This window comes from Microcaecilia unicolor, chromosome 9, assembly GCF_901765095.1.
Source record: "Microcaecilia unicolor chromosome 9, aMicUni1.1, whole genome shotgun sequence".
Classification (NCBI taxonomy): Eukaryota; Metazoa; Chordata; class Amphibia; order Gymnophiona; family Siphonopidae; genus Microcaecilia; species Microcaecilia unicolor.
Genome location: NC_044039.1, coordinates 30,198,334 through 30,216,280, shown reverse-complemented (window position 1 = coordinate 30,216,280; position 17,947 = coordinate 30,198,334). Strand labels below are relative to the sequence as shown.

The 17,947-nt window shown below is 44.6% G+C and overlaps 1 protein-coding gene across 3 annotated transcripts in view; it reads right to left on the bottom strand.

Moving 5' to 3' along the window:
- GNPTAB (N-acetylglucosamine-1-phosphate transferase subunits alpha and beta) overlaps positions 1 to 17,947 on the bottom strand; it is a 92,498-nt gene that overhangs the window by 56,479 nt on the left and 18,072 nt on the right. For all 3 annotated transcript variants that reach the window (XM_030215410.1, XM_030215411.1, XM_030215413.1), the window contains exons 4-7: positions 16,762 to 16,803; positions 12,326 to 12,531; positions 9,020 to 9,081; positions 6,144 to 6,278 (exon numbers count right to left, since the gene is read on the bottom strand). In XM_030215410.1, the coding sequence (XP_030071270.1) occupies positions 6,144 to 6,278; positions 9,020 to 9,081; positions 12,326 to 12,531; positions 16,762 to 16,803 (445 nt within the window). The remainder of the gene's footprint in view (positions 1 to 6,143; positions 6,279 to 9,019; positions 9,082 to 12,325; positions 12,532 to 16,761; positions 16,804 to 17,947) is intronic.

Here is a 17,947-nt window from a genome sequence, read left to right as displayed (position 1 = left end):
TTAGTTAAAGGGCACCTCAGACTGGATTCTACTGGCAACTGGGAGCCAGTGTCGCTCTATTAGTAAAGGAGTTACATGGTCAAAGCGATTAACTTTATAAAGTATAATTGACCTGATGTAGGAAACAAAATTAACCTAAATATCTGTACATCTATCTACAGATATAGAAACATAGATATCTATATCCAGATAAAACTGGTAACTAATGTTGATTCTTTTTGCATCAGAATAATTGCTATGATATTCACAGGGAAGCAGCTCATAAAACATGGGCTCCACAGAAGCAGCTGTCTGCTTCCAGCTTGACTTTTTCACTTATGTAACTGAACCAGGAAGAGCAACTGGTCAGTCATGTACTGGTGGTTCCAAAGTTAGAAAGTAAGAACCTAGCTCATGTGTCACTCTAAGCCCACCTCCATTGTTGGATATCACAATTACAGTATAAAGATTTAATACCGAAGTCTAATGACTATTTCATTTCCAGGACTCGCTTCAGACTTTCAGAAATAAACAAGTGCAAGGGAGCTCTTTAGAACCAAGTCCGTTTACAGAAATGTGTGATCATTTGTCAGCAAGAGGGACTGCTTTACAACATTCTCTTCTCATAACTTTAAGGGCAGGGTACATAACAAAATACGGATGGATAAAAACAAAAGCCCATATACAGTTCTGAAGATAACAAGGGGCCCTTTTACTAAAATGCACGAAGCAGGTAACTGAAATGCCTGGGCTGAGAGAAAGCCGACTCAATAACACTGAGAGTATAATCATGAGAACCCAGCAACCGATCTTCAAAAGTTGAGCAAGACATGCCTGATTGTACTTCCTAAGATCCGGAAGGCCCAGGCCCCCAATCTTTCACCTGCCATAGAGATAAGGCAGCCGCAACTTAGATTATCTCCCCCTCCCCAACAAAATGTTCCCACCAGACTTTGCAGTCTCCACAAATCCTTTTTAAGTAATCTGATGGGAACAACTTGCAGAACGTACAACCATTTGGGGAAGATCGCCATTTAGTATAAATACAGCCACTCAGAGAAAGGGACATCTGGGCCCAAAGTGACAGACGTTTTTTTTATCTCAGTAAATGAATGTTGAAGGTTTAAAGAATGCAAATGACGAATATCCATGGGCAACAAGGTTCCCAGATATCGGAAGGACGCCAAAGCCTAGAGAAACGGAAAAGACTCTCCAAATTCTCGGTCCAACCCTTCCCCTCAGATTTTTGATAGATAAGCTTGAAGACCAAAAGGTCCCTGTACTCAATGAAGCTCTCCAAAAAGGCAGCCAGGCACTCACAAGGATCAGTAAGATGGACTAATAAGTCATAGACAAGTGCCACAATTTTGAAGTGTTGAGTCCCAAGCTGAACTCCATGACTTCCCAGGTCCCCCTGTACCTCTCTCAAAAATGGATCTAAGGCCAAAACAAATTGATGATAAGGGGCAGCCCCATCTCGTACCCCTATAGATGGGAAAGTCCCCAGAAACCCGCCCAGATAAGGCCCGAACAGCCTTACAAAAGCGCCATCCTATACCATAATGATCTAAGATGCAAAACATGTCCACCTGACCTGATCAAAAGCTTTCTCCATGCCAAAGCTTATTAAAAGTGAGGTCCTATTTTCCTGCCACACTCTGTCTATTGAAGCCAAAATTTTCTGGATATTCACTACCGTGTAGCGATCAAGGACGAAGCCAACCTGAGCCCCAGTAAGAGAGAGGGAAGGACACGGGCTAAGCGATTTGCTAGCATTTTCGCCAATAACTTAATTTCCACACAGAGGAGGAATATCGGCCGATAAGATTCAGGCAATATAGGGTCCTTGAAAAGCTTCAGGAGGACTTTGATCTGAGCCGAGACCAAGCTAGGGGGTACAATCTGGTGTTCAATAAAAGGAGGAAATGCCGCTCTCCAGGACTGCCCATAACCCATCTGGGCCAGGTGCCTTACAAAGACTGCTCTGCTGGATTGCCCATTCCACTTCCACCAACCGGAGAGGGGCACTCAACCGATCTCCCTCAGCCTGGGAAAGCTGAGGACATTATCACCCCCTCCCCCAGACCTATCCATAGGGAAGCGCATTTTAATAAAACAGACAAATAAATAAAAATCATAGCATCATGGCTTCAGAATTTAGTTACTTTTTCTATAGGCCTACATTTTGAGTACCTTAGTTCTGACTAATCTTCAAAAGGAAGGAGGTGGAGCACAGAAACAAAGTCTATAGACAAAAATAACTCACACTTTTTATTATCCAATGTGATATGAAAGCTGCCATATTTTTTTTTAAAAAGTGAAAAAAGGAGGAAAACACCTCAATGTGCCCAGACCTGTTATAGCTTATAGTGGTCTACAAACAGGCTACAATCCCGATTATCGGCATAAAAAAAACCTCCAAAATATTCACTTTTAATCATATTCACAGCTAGCATAAAATGCTCGGACTTTGATCCTGGGGAACTGGGTTTGATTCCCACTGCAACTCTTTGCGACTCTGAGCAAGTCACTTAACCCTCCATTGCCCCAGGTACAAATAAGTATATGTACATACTATGTAAACCGCTTTGAATGTAGTTGCAAAAACCACAGAAAGGCTACAGTATATCAAGTCCCATTTCCCTTTCCCTATTTGAGATTCTACATGGAATGTTGCTACTATTTGAGATTCTAGATGGAATGTTGATAATGGAGGAGTAGCCTAGTGGTTAGTGCAGTGGAACATGGAATGTTGCTACTATCTGAGATTCTATAAGGAATGTTGCTACTATTTGAGATTCTACATGGAATGTTGCTAGTGGAGGAGTGGCCTAGTGGTTAGTGCAGCAGACTTTGATCCTGGGGAACTGGGTTTGAGTCCCACTGCAGCTCCTTGTGACTCTGGGCAAGTCACCTAACCCTCCATTGCCCCAGGTACAAATAAGTACCTGTATATACTATGTAAACCGCTTTGAATGCAGTTGCAAAAACCACAGAAAGGCAGTATATCAAGTCCCATTTCCCTTTCCCTATTTGAGATTCTTTCTTTTTTATTGACATTTGAAATATTTTAAACAGTAAATCGTTCATGACCAGAAATGTACAACATTAAGCTTAAAGAAAACCTAAGTATTCCTCCATCCCCTCACCCACCCTCATGCTTTCCATTCCATAGAGCCAAGCTCCTGTTATAACACCTTTCTCTAAATTACCCCCCCAAACCCTACTCCCTACCCTCCCCATCTACTACATCTTTACCCAGTAACTGATCCAGATGAACCCACCTATTTGAGATTCTATATAGAATGTCGCTATTGGAGGAGTAGCCTAGTGGTTAGTGCTGCAGACTTTGATCCTGGGGAACTGGGTTTGATTCCCACTGCAGCTCCTTGTGACTCTGGGCAAGTCACTTAACCCTCCACTGCCCCAGGTACAAATAAGTACCTGTATAAACTACGTAAACCGCTTTGAATGTAGTTGCAAAAACCACAGAAAGGCGGTATATCAAGTCCTATTCCCTTTCCCTTAATTTTAAAGGCACAGACTCATGTATTTAACTTCCACAAAATATATGCCCATATGTTGAAACATACCCCCCGTTTCACTTTTCATATCACACTGGATAATAAGGTGTGAGTTATCTTTGTCTAAAGACTTTGTTACCTTAATTCTGAGACAGAGGAAACGTGGGAGGAGATCAAGTACAAAAAGAACAGGGTTCCCCACATCATGTGCTGGAGCTTTTTGTTTCATTTTCTTGGGGGGGGGGGGGGGGACAGGACTGTTACCAAAGAATGTGCACTATTTTGGAAGAGTACAATAGTGTGTGCAAATATTACTCATGTATGTGCAGTGCATACTCTTCATGACAGATGGCTAAAAACACATGAAATGACATGAGAAATGTTGATGACATTTCCTATGTTGTTTCCAAATTAATACTAATCTGTAAAAATGACAGCAGACTCACTAAGATGACTGCTTCTAACTGAAAGGCAACGGTGCCATCTAGTGGTTTAAAGACGCCAAAGAACAAAAGTTCTGAATATAGAGAAAAAATGACTTGCACAACGTTTCCTCGCACAGTCACTTGTCCAAGCCCTTTATCTCCAATATGCCTAGATACTCTAAATAGAAAGGCTAAATTGAATTATTTTGGTATATAAAGCACCACATCAGGGAACATCCTATATAATAATTTGCACCTCCAACGTTCTACGTCTGGATGCCTGGGTTCGTAACACAATTCCCACTGGTCCACCCTCGCGTTGGAATGTGATGATGTCAGAGTGAGGATCAATGAGAAGGAAAGGAAACCAGCACCAGCCAGCCAGTCACAGAACACTGGAGGTGAGGATTTCATCGCGGGAATATCGCCCCCTCCCTCCTCCCCTGTTCACCAAGTTCCAGGCCCCCCTCCCTCCCTCTCCTCCCCTCCGAGTTCCAGACTCCCGTGCCTCCCTCCCTCTCTCTCTCTCCAAGTGGCAGCCCGACCTGCGTTGCCCGCCCTCTTCTCCCAGTCCTCCACCTGCCCCTCGCCTTCCCGGTGCCGGCCTGAATTTAAAAGTTCTTACCTCGGGGTCCACCGGCAGCAGTAAAAGGCGAGCAGGCATGGCACTTCAGTCTGCCTTCCCAGAGGCTGAAGCGCCGTGCCTGCTCGCCTTTTACTGCTGCTCTTCACCAAAAGGTCTTCAAAATTTACAACAGTGGAAACTTGAGGAATGAGCTCAGACAGATCTTCCCTATGAAAAGTACAGACCACTGTGGGTCCCCCATTCTCCTCGAATCCAATAATGCCTCCCAAGAAAATCTTGCTCCAGCTCCACTATATCTTCCTCTCAGTCCACCCAGGGACGTTTGGCAGAGATATGAGAGACAGCCTCCCCCAGAGTACCCCCTCCCATAGCCCCGCTCATCTGCCAGGCTCAGTAAAGGGTCCAAACAAACTTGAGGGGAAAAACAAAGTTCCCCAGAGCCCCCTATCCCTGGTAGCAGCAGAATCAGGAAAGGAGCCCTCCGGAGTCAACTGTGGAGGCAAATCAACATGGTGGCAGTTATCTCCAAAATTAGGACCACCACTGAGGTACCCACCATCCTCCTGCATGTCCACTGAATGCACCAAGCATTCCAGCAGAGACACACCCGATCCTGTCCCCGATGCCGATTTCGGCTCTCCGCAGAGCTGACAAGGAGCCCCCACAAATTCAAAACCATGCTTGCCACATGTGTGGTTTCTCTGCATTCATCTCTACACAGCCGTGGGGACAAGGAAGGTACGACAGGACCCAGAACCATCAAACAAGCCAAGTAACAGATCCCCACCCTCAATTCGCTGCTAAGCAAGCAACCACCAGCCTGCTCAGAAGAGAGCCCGTATCCAATTTGGCAAAGCTAATGCTGTAGCTGCTTTTGGAGGCTTGCTTTGGGGGTCTGCGGCTCGTGGGGAGGAGTGACCTTGCCTTCTGGGTGTAGCACCCCAAGGGGAATAAGTGGCCCCAGCACCCCCAAAGTAACCGGCAAAGGGATCATACTAGCTGCTTTTTGTTTCTTTGTTTTTGTAGGAATCACAAAAGAAAGAAAAAAGGCAAAACTCACCCCCCCCCCCCCCACCCCCACCAGGCCTACCAAACCAGCTTAGACTGAACAGGCTGCACATCTACCATCTGCTGGGAGACTGAGAAATACTGGCTGGCTGGAAAGTGCACAGGGATCTTATACAATTTTCACAGTGTTCTCAGTCTCTATCTGCTGGTAGACGTGTATAACCCAAGTGTCTTGACCAGTCTGAACTGCCACTAAGGAAACAGAGATTGGACAGTGCTGCCCCTTTCCTTCCCTCCAACCCCCCATCTCCACCAGGCCAAAAAGGAAGCATGTCAAGCCTACTACTGAGCATGGACAGATGCTAATACACTGTACACTGACAGCAAACAAAGCACCTTTTTCAGTAGAAACACAATTCCAAACTAACTCTCTGTGGACCCCAAATACTTGATAACACTCTTTCATTTCCTATTGGTCATCACATATCTGCCCAGGATAAAGATGGCCAACCCACGGAAGTGGCTCTCTCATCAAACAACTTTCATGCACTACATGCTTATACTGAACACTTTATAAACGAGGCACCAAAGTCAAAACCAAAAACCAGGCAGCAGCCTCACCATTTTTATTTTAGACGCCAGGTTCTCAGGAAGTTTGGCTCTCAGTTGATCCGTCTCCTTGAATGATGCTGAAAATCCACTGAGGAAAGCCATATCTTGTATTAACACCATCCCTGGTGCTTCTTTATCGGTGGTCTACATTAAAAAAAAGAAAAAGAAAGGACAAACATCAAAACAGACACAGACATCTAGTCTTCTCTACAAAATGGCGGCTGCTGGAGGAACCGGTTTCAGCTTTTTGATGTCAGGCTCAGAGGGAAGCAGTGACGCCAGTGGCATAGCCAGAAGGCAATTTTTGGGTGGGCCAACAGGTTGGATAGATGGGCACTAGAGAAACACCTGCCACCTGATATGCCCCGCCCACAACCCTGCTCCTACCCCACTCCCAATAACTTCAATAGGAGTAGCAGTGCTGGCCTCAGTGGCCGCAGGCCACATTGAGAGCTAGGGGAAATATAAGAGGCTGCACTCTTCATCCTCCACTGAGGTCCGCCAACACACATATGCTTCCCCCAAATATGCCCTAAATATTACAGTGGGACCCTAAAATATCAATACATCAAGAAAACTGAACAAGCCAAAGTACTATAGAATACTACATAGAAATTGATGCTAACAGAATAATTTAAAAAATAGGCGTACATGTGCCTTTAAAAAAAAAAAAAACAGCCCCCACTCCCCACACACAAACCCTCTCACACAAATTTATACCCACACTGCTGGTGCAAATGCATGCATGTTCTCTATGCGCATACATGTGGATTTTATAACACGTGTGTGTGCAATTCCCTCCTGCTCTGCCCAAGCTGTGCCCCCAGGAATTACCTATACGTGGTCTGCGTAAAGTATACATTCTTTTGGCGCAGACACTCCTTAGGCAAGTGTATCCACATGTAATTTTATATGAAATCCTTGACTTTACACCCCTGAGCATACCCTCCGCTCTTCTTCCCAGAATCCTCGCTACATACCAACACATTTAGGACTCAATTCTATAAATGACGGCCAAATTTGGGGGCCGATAAAAATTAGCACTAAGCTCTATTCTCTAAATGGCGCTCAGAGTTGGGCGCCGTTTAAGAACGGCATTGGGCAAAAGGATTTACACCAACGAAAACCTGGTGTAAATTCTCAAGCCTAAATTAGACGCAGATCTCCCTTATTCAGTAAAGCTGTGAACAAATTCCAGGAATGCCCCTGATCCGCCCAAGCCCCTCCCACTGCCGTGCCCACTTTTTGGATCCCAGCGCCTAAAAAATGTGTGCACAAATTTAAATTAATGCCAATTAGAGCTGATCGTTATTGGCGCCCAATTACTGGTGCTAATTGGCTCGTTTATCAATTAAAATTCCATGCGCGCCCATATTTGTGCACGCAATTTTGAGCACCATATACAGAATTAGGGTGGTAATCATTTGTTTAGACTGTACTCATCAATCTTGTTTTACTGTAGTGGCCCCAATTCTCTGGAACAGTTCAGGGCTGCCGAGAGACATGGCCGGGCCTGCGGCAGAAATGGACCGCCGCAAACCGCTCCCCCAACTCGCACCGCCCCCCCCCCCAACTTGTGCTGTCCTCCCCACTCATGCCGCCCCCTCCCCATTTTTGTCTTTGCCTCCAAGGGGGACCTGGGCCCGGCGCCGGCAAACCACTCGCACTGCTGTTCCCGCACCTTTTTGTCTTTGCCTCCAAGGGGGGGCCTGGACCCGGCCCTGGCAAGCTGCTTCCTGTGTGCCTGCTCCTGTCTGTGCTGAGAGTCAGGACCCGGATGATTGCATTAACGCGATATCGTGCTATGCAATCATCCAGGTCATGGGCGGCACACGCAGGAGCAGGGGAGGACAGACCTGGAAGCAGGCAGCAAGAAGAATCTTGCCCCACCCCTCCCTCTCGGCGGCCCTGGAATAGTTTACCTCAGTATATAAATGAAGAAACTGTTTTCAGAAAATTCAAGATAGCTTTAAAACCATAAGTATTTTCAACTAGCCTTTAATTTTGATCTGGGTTATTTTTGTTTTAGGATTAGCGCTGATGGTGAAGCCTACCGCAGCTGTCTTTTCCCTTCACAATTTCTTTTTCTATTTTAATTACACTAACCTTCCCTTCCTTCCATGTCTTAGATTAATAACATATTTTAACGTTTTCTGCTTTTTTCACATTTTTATCTATGGGTGCATGCATGTAATCTAGGCCCCCTCCTCATGTTCCCCTTTCACTGTTATTTTTATTGTAAACCACTCAGATACTCAGTATATCAAAATTTTTTTTAATGAAAAAAATTATAAAATCCCGTGTGTCTTTGTGGGCCTACTCTTTACAACAGTGGCCAATTTTACAGTCACCTGACTGACCACTTAAAACACTGCTCTACACACACACACACACCAATCTCTTAGATAATTACCCCTAAAAGCAGACAGCCCTCTTAGCAGGATCAAACCTAGATCCTGCTCTATCACAGGGGTTCACAACCCCAGGCCTTAGGACATACCTAGGCATTCAGACTTTCAGGATATCCACAATGAGTATGCATTGTAGGTATCCTGAAAACCCGACTGGCTAGGTGAGTCCCGAGGGCTGGGTTGAGAACCACTGCTCTATCAGGATCCTTTCATTACTTTTGCACACATCAGCTCTTTCCTCTGTAACACCCAACCGAACGCTTTTGTGAAGTAAATCAAATGGCAGTACATTTTTTTCCCTGCTTATTCCCTACCTCCTCTATCTGTTTAGTGCACAGAGAAGCTAAAATGTAAGAAAACCTGATTCTCCCAACCAGACGCTTCCCCCAAGTAACAAGTTGGCAATGCAGAAAGCAAATGGACTGTAAGACTTAAGCTTTTGATTAGAGATTAAAAACCCAAAACAGAACCTACCATGTAACCTCTCCAGACGGTGCGTTTGTCTTCTTCTGAAATTCTAGAATGCGCCTCTTCAGCTGACAAAATTAATCAGATTATTCTAGATTAATTACAAAACCAAGAGATCATAAGATCACGGCACTTTCCACGAGAAGGTACGACAGCATGACTGGGATTTATTTATTTATTTGTTGCAGTTCTATCCCACATTTTCCCACCTATTTGCAGGCTCTGCTCCTTTACTAACAGGGTGGCAATTGAACAAGCCATCCTGCTTGGCTCACGCAGCAAATATTACACAGGGAATTTTGATTTTATTATCCTTTCAAAAATTGCCCACTCTCTCTACAGTGAATTTGTATAGCCTAAACAACACACACATGGTCCCATCACCCTCAAAAAAAGCACAATGACGTTGGGGAATTTCCACGGTCTCCACAGGCAAAAAGGTTTGACGTGTGCCCTCGCAAAGATCGTCTGTAAGACTGCAAATGCACGGGGTTATGTGCCTTGTTTATTTCTTTCCTGTATTTTGCGGGATCTACTAGATCAGATGATATATTTTTTAACTTAATGTTTATTGAATTTTCACACATGCTAAACTGATTGAATATGCACTAACCGAAGAATTAAGGCACACATAGAGGTGTATTTTCAAAGCAATTAGACTTACAAAATTCCGCAGGTTTCTATGGAACTTTGAAAGTCTAAGTGCTCTGAAAATGAGCCCCTAAGTCAATCAGTGAAACTTAAAACCAATTTGGCACACAATGGTGCTCATTTTCAAAGCACATAGACTTACAAAGTTACACAGTAACCTATGTGAGTCTATGTGCACTGACAATGAGCCTCAAATAGATCTTTAACTCACTAAGAAATACATATCCCTAAGGTGTGCCCACTGGGACACATTGTTCCTGTTACCATTCAACAATGGAAACTTATCAGTCTTCACTGTTACAATGTCAAAGAACGGGATCTGTAAATAAACTCTGCACTGTTTGGAACCCCGGCTGTGTCTTTCTGGACTTTTTACAAGGTGCCAGTCTTTGGAAAAAGCACCATCTGCAGGTCATTCTGGTATCATTTTTGATGCGCACGTTTGATGTCTAAGGGGTCCTTTTACAGAGCGGCAGTAAAAGTTGGCCTTAGCCATGCGCTAATGTTTCTATTAACATGCACAGCCTTTAAAAAAAAAATCACAACAGGAGCACCTACTGACACCGGAGTGGAGGAGTGGCCTAGTGGTTAGGGTGGTGTACTTTGGTCCTGGGGAACTGGGGAACTGAGTTTGATTCCCGGCACAGGCAGCTCCTGGTGACTCTGGGCAAGTCACTTAATCCTCCATTGCCCCATGTAAGCCGCATTGAGCCTGCCATGAGTGGGAAAGTGCGGGGTACAAATGTAACAAAAATAAAATAGATACTATTGGAGATTCTACATGGAATGATGCTACTATTGGAGATTCTACATGGAATGTTGCTATTCCACTAGCAACATTCCATGTAGAAGGCTGCGCAGGCTTCTGTTTCTGTGAGTCTGACGTCCTGCACGTACGTGCACGTATGTGCAGGACGTCAGACTCACAGAAGCAGAAGTCTGCGCGGCCAAATTGGTGATGTGCAAGGGCCGACTTCTACATGGAATGTTCTAGTGGAATAGCAACATTCCATGTAGAATCTCCAATAGTAGCAACAGTGGAGGAGTGGCCTAGTGGTTAGGGTGGTGGACTTTGGTCCTGAGGAACTGAGTTCAATTCCCACTTCAGGCACAGGCAGCTCCTTGTGACTCTGGGCAAGTCACTTAACCCTCCATTGCCCCATGTAAGCCGCATTGAGCCTGCCACGAGTGGGAAAGCGCGGGGTACAAATGTAACATAAATAAATAAATAAATAAAATATTTTGTAGGCAGTAAGGGCTCAAGCGACAATCCCGTGACAATTTATTTGTTACATTTGTATCCCACATTTTCCCACCTATTTGCAGGCTCAATGTGGCTTACATGGTACCGTAAAGGCGATCGCCAAGTCCAGTAGGGGAACAAATACAAGGTTATATTGTGGTCGAATAAGGTAGGTGTGTTTCAGGCACCATGGGTATCGAAGAGAGGGGAGGTTGAATATTGTCCAGTATGATCATTGGTTTTGCTGTGTTGTCGGGTGTAGGCATTTATGTTGGGTCGGTAGGGTAAGCCTTTTTGAACAGGTTGGTTTTTAGTGATTTCCTGAAGTTTAGATGGTCATAGACTGTTTTCACAGCTTTTAGCAGTGTGTTCCATAGTTGTATACTTATATAGGAGAAGCTGGATGCATAGGTTGATTCAGGGCTTTTTTTGAGGGGGTACTTGGGGGTACTGAGTACCGGCACCTTTTCCGTTGTCTGCTAAAATTGACCCAAGTTTTAATGAAAGAGCTGAGGCTCTACACACCAATTCTGCCTTGTCATACATTCTGTGACTGGTTGCAGGGGGCTTGGCTATTGTGGGATGGGTCCCTCAGTGATTACCCCACCCCTGAAGAGTGGCCTAGCATTTGAGTACAGGCACCTTTTTTTTACTAGGAAATACGCACTGGGTTGATTTGTATTTGAGTCCTTTGCAATTTGGGTAGGGAGGTTCATAATGATCCGTTTCTGTTTCTGGTTGGTAGATCTATGAGGTCTGTCATGTATCCTGGGACTTCGCCGTAGATAATTTTGTGTACCAGAGAGCAGATTTTGAAGGTAATACGTTCTTTGATTGGGAGCCAGTGCAGTTTTTCTCGGAGGGGTTTAGCACTTTCGAATCGTGTTTTACCAAGTATCAGCCTGGCTGCTGTGTTTTGGGCGGTCTGGAGTTTCTTTGTGAGTTGTTCTTTACATCCAGCATAGATTCCATTGCAGTTGTCTGCATGGCTTACAACCATTGATTGTATTAGGTTACGAAATATTTCAATCAGTTACTGCGCGGTAATGTAGACATCCTGATTAGTGCTGGAACATCCACTCTCCGCCCTTCTGACATGGCTCCCTCCAACAATAATTAAAAAATACATTTTTTAGTGCGTGTCGATTGGAAACTTACCACAGGACGCCTGAGTGCATCCCACGGTAAGCCCTGTGAAGCAGTGGTAAGAATGCGCTAGCGCTTACTGTAGCTGAGCAAAAGGACCCCAAAGTTAGGTAGCCTACTTTAAAATGCCTCTCTTAATTTACAGTAAATTCTACTGCTATATCGCCATGACACGCTACACAATGAAATTCAATACTTTCATGAGACGACCACAATCCAGTTAATACTTTGAAAAAATAATACTATAACAAAAACCAGAACAGGATTCCTACCTTCTTTCTGTGTATGAAACATAATGACTGTAACATTTCTAGATGGATCTTTCGGTTTTGCCACATGGAATATGTTACTAGCAGACTGGAAAGACAGTTCGACTGCTGGAAGGTCCTTCAAGGTGACACTGGCGGGCAGGCTGGGGTCCAGCACAAGCATTGGGACTTTAATGCAGTGGGTCAGCAGACACTCCAAATGCTTCTCGCTGCAGCAAAAACACCAAAAATCAGTATCCAGCAATGGTTGCCAAAGCAGGGAGAAGGATCACTCGGAAACCCAGAACTTCTCTTTTTAACATTAATTTAGTCTAGCAAAATTTATTTTCAACCACAGGATAACGGTATTAAGAGGGCAATTTTGATGCTAAGGCTATGGAATCTTTTACCCGTGCATACTTTCCCTTTGAAAGCTGTCCGGAAGTGCAAAACGGCGTTTTAGAAAGGCTGTCCAACTCAGATTATGGAGGCCAAAGTTCATACATTTATTTTATTTTTTATTTTAGTTATATTTGTACCCCGCGCTTTCCCACTCATGGCAGGCTCAATGCGGCTTACATACACAGGTACTTATTTGTACCTGGGGCAATGGAGGATTAAGTGACTTGCCCATATATCACATATGGATGTCCATTTCTTATACACTTTAAACCAGAATCTGCTGGCATACGGTCTTTCCTAAAATACATGAGAAATGGACGTTCAGGTGCTGATGACGTCCAACATCAACACCCATTTTACAAACTGAAATATCCAAATTTATGAACAGGGAAAACAAGAGTCATGGACATCTCCTGTGACAGGATAGGAACAGCCTCAAAATATGGCCACACTGACTGACATCAGTGCAGAGCAGGGGGTTAGCCTAATGGTTAGAGAAGTGGCTGTAAAACAGGGGACCCAGGTTCAAATCCCACTTTAGCTGTCCGTAATTTTTTTTTTTTTTTTTTTAATTGTGAGCCCTCCAGGAACAGAAAAATACTTACTGTACCTGAAAGCACACCTTCAGACTTGCAGGTTTCTTATACATTCAGATACAGTCAGGGGTGGACTGACCGTTGCCCGAGGGCCCAGAGACTCTACTCGGTTGCCCACCACCACCACAGCACACTGCAGCCCTTCCCGGTCCTGCCTGGTGGTCTAGTGGCCTTTGCGGGGGCAGGAAAGAATCCCAGTCTTTCCTGCCCGCTGCCGCTACTCTGCACGGCAGTGCTGGCGTGTTTAAAAAATGTCTGACGAGACCTGCGAGTGGGGTTCTTTCCTGCCCCCGAAGAAGCCACTACACCACCAGGCTCTTCAAGGTAGGACCAGGGAGGGTGGCAGTGCAGCGGTGGGATGGCGGGGCCCTGACCTTTACTGCCCGGGGGCCCCGAACACTGTCAGTCCACCCCTGGGTACAGTTTTTATGTTCCTGGAAGGTTTACAATTTTTAAAAATAAAATAAAGAGCCGAAGTGGGATTTGAACCTGGGTCTCGATTCTGAGCCCACTGAACTAACCATTAGGATACTCCTCAGATCTGCATGCTGCACTCTTAATAATGGCCATAGTACCCGATATCCCTTGCTTCACATTCGAAGGGATAGGAAGGGAGACTGCAACCACTGGGAGATTAAGGAGGTGTCGTGCCTTAACCCCTCCAGAGGGCAGCTGCTCAAATCAAAGCACCTGTTACTTGGATGTTCCTGAAACAAGTCTAAATAAGGATGTCCCTTCTTTTTGGACGTGGGTGGCCTTTCTCTTCCTGAAGTTGGAGTCGGGCATCCATATTTTGGCTCCTCCCTAGTCCTGGTGGGGGGTCAATATTCCATGCGATTTAACTGGGCAGGAGAGGCTCCTGGCTGGTTTAATTGCAAGTGCGGAGCTATCCGCTGATATTCAGAGGCACTATAATTGTGAAACGTGAAGCCTGAAATTTTGTGAGCAGTTCGGGAGTGGAATTGGCACTGAACTGCATAATTTAACCAGACAAATAGGAGTGCATAAAACACAGTCCTAGTTTTATCTGGTTTCACTCAGGGGCGTAGCCAGAGCCCAAAGTGGGGGGGGGGGGGGGGGGCACATTTTGGTTCGCCGCTCCCCCCCCCCCAACATGCTCAATTTCATTAAAATGAGCACGCCGGACGTGAGAAGAGACAACAGGGCAGGCAATATGGCGGCACCGGAGACCAGCGCTGGCCAAAGGCTTCAGCTGGCGGGAGTTGGAGACCAGAGCAAATTTGGTTTCACTTATGCAGTTAAGTGCTGAATATCACACTTGACCAGATAAGCGATAGCCGGCCGCATAGACTTTGATCTCCAATGCTGTGCCCTAACATGGCCTGGCATTGAATATCTGGGCACACCACCACCACTGGGCAAAAAACGCTGACCACCCCTGAAAATTTACCCCTTAGCAATTCCTTTCCATGCTAAAGGTATGAAATTATAGACTTTAATTTTGTTCTGTTTTTTAATGTGTAATCCACTTTTCTACCAAGACACTCAAAAGCATGGTACAATAGAATATTGACAAAACATTATCAAATCAATAATTACTGTATAACAAAACTCTCTAAATTAATCGTACCAATGCAACATAAAATAGTCATAATTAAACTAAGTGCAATGCAAACTAATCAGAATAATGTGACTAAAGCTCCGCTAATAAACTTCCAGCAGAAGAAAACACGTCTACATAGTCTGCTGGATTCCTAGAATAGAGGTCTGCAGCTTTCTATCTCAAGTCATGAAGGTGAGCTGCAGCCAGACTCTGCAAGAATTTATAAGCTACAGAATGAGTTCTTCCAATCAACTTAACGTGAAACCTTAGCGATTGTTTACAGCTGTTTTACGTCAGTTCAAAATGTTGTTCTTACATGGGGAAAAAGTAAATATTCACGTTTAGCTTCTTCAGATTCATAGAAATATGAGTGAAACAGGAAGAACCGGTTCCCCTCAGGGCATTAGAAGCGAGGATTAGAGCAGGACAATGAAAAGAAAGGAAGAAACAAAGGAGAAAAGGTTCTCAATAAAAAAAATAAAATCTTTATTCTATATCCAACGAACAGTTCAAGGCCTCAAAATGGACCATATTTCGGTGACGATGCCTGCATCAGGAGTCCAGAGATCTCATGGAATGCATCAATTTTATATGTGAGACAATACACAGGTCTAGTCAATGGCATGTGTGCCAACGGGTATTGAGAATCGGTGAGTAGCACAACACTGACTGCAGGGGGCATGCAATGAAGCAACAATGTAGCAAATTTAAAACTAATCGTAGAAAAGGTTTCTTCACTCAATGTGTAATTAAACTCTTGAATTCGTTGCCAGAGAATATAGTAAAGGCGGTTGGCTTAGCAGATTTAAAAAAAAAAGGTTTGGACGGCTTCCTAAAGAAAAAGTCCATAGACCATTATTAAATGGACTTGGGGAAAATCCACTATTTCTGGGATAAGCAGCATAAAATGTTTTGTACTTTTTTGGGATCTTGCCAGGTATCTGTGACCTGGATTGGCCACTGTTGGAAACAGGATGCTGGGCTTGAAGGACCTTTGGTCTTTCCCAGTATGGCAATACTTATGTAGCCACCTTAAGACCTTACTCTTGTCCAGGGGGGAAGTGACATGGGATGGGTGGAGCCAGGAGGGCATGGTCAAGGAAGTATAAAAGACTGGGCCAAAGCTAGGTTAAAAAGGCCCAGAGGAAGCAAAGCTGAGAACCTGCAACCACTACGTTCAGGTAGGCCAAGTTCACCTTGGTTTGTATTTTGACCTCGCCAGCCTTGTGTCCCAGGTAGAGACTGTGCTGGTAACTCTGGATCCAAGGACCAAGCCAGAGACCGGTAAGAACTGCTGCTGAGCCAGGAGACAATATGTTTACAGAAATAGATTTGAGCATTACTCCTTTCCTTCCTGTGAAGTGAACAAGAGCCCTTTAATAAATATTATTTGTTTTCACCATAGCTTGCTGAATGTGTGTGCCCTGTTTTACCTGGCTCCGAGGCCCCGCCCTCGCTTATATTACCACACCTGTCTATTGTCTCGCATATCAAATCAGTGCACTCCATCAGATCTCTGGACCCTGACGCAGACATTGCCATCAAAACACAGTCCATATCGGGTCCTTGAACTATTCTGTTAGATATAAGGACTTTGTATTGAAAACCGGGTCTCTTGGGTTCCTTCCTTTTGGTCGTTCCCTACTCTATTTCTCGTTAGAAACATGAGTGAACATCTGCCAATTGGACATGACAGATATCTATATACGCAAAAGTGAAAACGTGCCATCTTTTCCTACACAATGAGCCAGGGTAAGAACAAACAGCAGACCTCAGGTTGATCCATCACAAGGAAATAGAACCTGGAATGCATAGCAAACCTGCAGGCCGTCACGTTGTTTTTTCTGAAATTGTAAATGATGCTGTGGAAGATTATTAACTTTGCTTTCTTATTTTACCTTTTCTTGGTTGGTTCTGTTGTGTTCTTCCCAAGGCTTTCCCTAAACAAACGGCAAAAAGCATACTGCAATGAGCACAGTCTAGCAAGAATCTGCAATTATTCTCTATGTTTATATTTATTGTCATCTTCATGCAGCCTTATGATTAGCACAACAAACCACTTAGTCACCTCTCTCCTCTCCAATCGGTTCAAAACTCTGCTGCCCGTCTTGTCTTCCGCCAGGGTCGCTTTACTCATACTAACCCTCTCCTCAAGTCGCTTCACTGGCTCCCTATCCGTTTTCGCATCCTGTTCAAACTTCTTCTACTAACCTATAAATGTATTCACTCTGCTGCTCCCCAGTATCTCTCCACACTCATCCCTCCCTACACCCCTTCCCGTGCACTCCGCTCCATGGATAAATCCTTCTTATCTGTTCCCTTCTCCACTACTGCCAACTCCAGACTTCGCGCCTTCTGTCTCGCTGCACCCTACGCCTGGAATAAACTTCCTGAGCCCCTACGTCTTGCCCCTTCCTTGGCCACCTTTAAATCTAGACTGAAAGCCCACCTCTTTAACATTGCTTTTGACTCGTAACCACTTTTAACCACCTGCCTCCACCTACCCTCCTCCCTCCTGTACACAATAATTGATTTGATTTGCTTACTTTATTTTTTGTCTATTAGATTGTAAGCTCTTTGAGCAGGGACTGTCTTTCTTCTATGTTTATGCAGCGCTGCGTACGCCTTGTAGTGCTATAGAAATGCTAAATAGTAGTAGTAGTAGTAGTTAACAAAGGGTCATCGCCATTTTTTTGGATGCTGCTGCCTTATATAAATAGACACGCTGAACTGCTGTGGTCTATCTGCATCGCTATTGGTAAACATCTGATTGGTGTTTATTCCTCTGGTTAAAGGACAGAGATGGAAAGGTGCGGGCAGCTTCCTTCGTGTTGCCTCCCCACCATCACAAGAAGCACGAGTAAGATTTCAACCCTGGCTTCCCCAGTTCTCTATCCACTAGGTTCCTCCTCCAGAGCTAAAACTTTGCAGATAATGAGTTTGTTAGTGATTAGGTGATAAGATCTCCATGAGATTCCTCCCATGTATAAATAACTGTTATTATCCAAACTTGAAATAAATACATCACTTATTGAGCAGATTTTAATCTGTCACATTATCAAGAACACACTCCAGCCCCCCCCC